Below are 2,105 nucleotides of genomic sequence, written 5' to 3' on the forward strand. Positions count from 1 at the left end.
CTCCGCGGAAGCCACCGCCCTTCCCCACCCCAGGGCCACCAGGGCCTCCGGGCCGCCCCCCTGCTGCACCGGCGTCATCTGCCATTTGGTGTTTTCTTGGAGAAGAAGTGATTCTCTTATTTTAAAAGTAGTACATGCTCATTGAAAGAAAGAATTCAAAAGTGTTCAAAACAACGTTTCTTTTCTTATCCCTCTTCACTTCCCTCAATCATCCTAGTCCTAAGTGTAACTACTAGTAGTTGAGTTTATCTCCTGCCAGGCCTTTTCTTGCTCACTCAAAATCTATGTATGTGTTTGCATATGGCTCTTTTTCCCAAGGACATTGGACTTATACTCTATACTATCCTGTACTTAACTTTTTTCTTCCTGTTCAGTCAGTTTACATGTTGATCTCTCATTATCCTTTGAGATTACATATTATTTCATAGTATTAATATACTATACTTTGTTTAGCAATACCTCAGTTGAGAACTCTTAATGTTGTCTCCAATTTTTCAACATTACAAACAGTGCTGCAGTAAATTTCACCAGTTTAGATTTTAACTTACTTTTTCATTTTAACAGGACTGTGGAAACTGAAGTCATTGCAGAGTTTGGATCTGTCATTCAATGGGATATTGCAGATAGGGTGGTCTGATTTTCACAACTGCCTGCAACTGGAGAATCTCTATTTAAAGAGCAACAAGATATTCAGAATTCACCCACAAGCCTTCAAGGACCTCAAAAAATTACAGGTTCTAAAATCATTTTTATAATATTTGAATAAGGAAGACACATGGGCAATTACATTAGAAGCATATTTCTGTTGAAGAGTTTCTTCATGTCCAGTAGTACTGGCTATTAATCAAAAACTGTTAGTCTATTTTAAGATCCCTTAAAGAGCTCAAGTCTCTTTCTTGCCTCAAAAATCAAAGGCCACAATAAGGGACATGAATTTTACTCCAACATAATACTCAACGGCAAGAATTGACACATTATTTTTCTAAGTCAAATTATATCCGACTCCTACATTCCACTTACCAGTTGGCAAGAAATTAAATCTTAGTTATTAGTGAGGCTGTCTCCCTAAGCTACAAGATTGGTGAAAGGTCTCAGGGGTCTTATGCAATATGGAACACTTGGGGAGGCCCCTGTAAACCAACCTGGCTGATGCTAAGATGTCAACGACCCAGGACTAGATGGGCCTCTGAAACCCAGTGACCCTGTTGCTTCCATTTCAAAATTGGACACAAAACAATAAAAATGATAATGATAATATTTCCCTACTTGTATAACACATGTGCCACATGTAGTTCTAAATGTCCAAACCCATATTGGGGAGATTTATGTCACATTTTGTCCCCATAGTTCCTGTCTCTGGCACATCGCAGTTAATCTGCCAAGGTGCCAATAGCTGTAAGCGTAAGGAACTCTTGAAGGCCTGTTCTAGGTCTGGCAGCTTCAGCCCCTTCTCCTCCAAGCACTTTTCTCCACACCCTTCCCTTTGGGAGAATGTTGTAAAATCTCCTCTCAGTGGTCCTTTAGCAACACCGGAGTGGCCTGCAGTGTAGCACTACGAGATGGTTTGGAAGAGTCTTTAGTCCTCCATCTCCATAACCTCCACCACAACTCCCATTCTTTATATAGGCCAGCATCATTCAATAGAAACATAGAATGTGAGCCACACATGCAATTTTAAATGTTAGATGTTAGTAGCTAGAGCGAAATGTTTTAAATGTTAGTAGCTAGACGGAAAAAGTTAAAATACACAAGTGAATTTCATCTTAGTGGTGTTATTTACCGAATATTATATTTTACATGTCATCAATATAGAAATTATTAATGAAATATTTTATATCCCCCTTTTTTTATTACACTTTAAGTTCTACGGTACATGTGCACAACGTGCACGTTTGTTACATATGTATACATGTGCCATGTTGGTGTGCTGCATCCATTAATTTGTCATTTACATTAGGTATATCTCTTAATGCTATCCCTCCCCCTTCCCCCCCTCTCCACAATAGGACCCGGTGTGTGATGTTCCCCTTCCTGTGTCCAAGTGATCTCATGGTTAAATTCCCACCTATGAGTGAGAACATGCGGTGTTTGGTTTTCTGTTCTTG

The 2,105-nt window shown here is 39.5% G+C and overlaps 1 protein-coding gene and 1 pseudogene across 2 annotated transcripts in view; one reads left to right on the forward strand and one right to left on the reverse strand.

Annotated features, from left to right (window-relative positions):
• LOC105534585 overlaps window positions 1-89 on the reverse strand; it is a 2,211-nt pseudogene extending 2,122 nt beyond the window's left edge. Inside the window, exon 1 of the transcript XR_001005303.1 lies at window positions 34-89. The product of XR_001005303.1 is annotated as a 40S ribosomal protein S2 pseudogene (transcript). The remainder of the gene's footprint in view (window positions 1-33) is intronic.
• LRRC66 (leucine rich repeat containing 66) overlaps window positions 1-2,105 on the forward strand; it is a 30,475-nt gene that overhangs the window by 15,106 nt on the left and 13,264 nt on the right. The window contains exon 2 of the mRNA XM_011973347.1: window positions 565-734. Coding sequence (XP_011828737.1) covers window positions 565-734 — 170 coding nt within the window. The remainder of the gene's footprint in view (window positions 1-564; window positions 735-2,105) is intronic.

This window comes from Mandrillus leucophaeus, unplaced genomic scaffold (genome assembly GCF_000951045.1).
Source record: "Mandrillus leucophaeus isolate KB7577 unplaced genomic scaffold, Mleu.le_1.0 Scaffold1001, whole genome shotgun sequence".
Lineage (NCBI taxonomy): Eukaryota > Metazoa > Chordata > Mammalia > Primates > Cercopithecidae > Mandrillus > Mandrillus leucophaeus.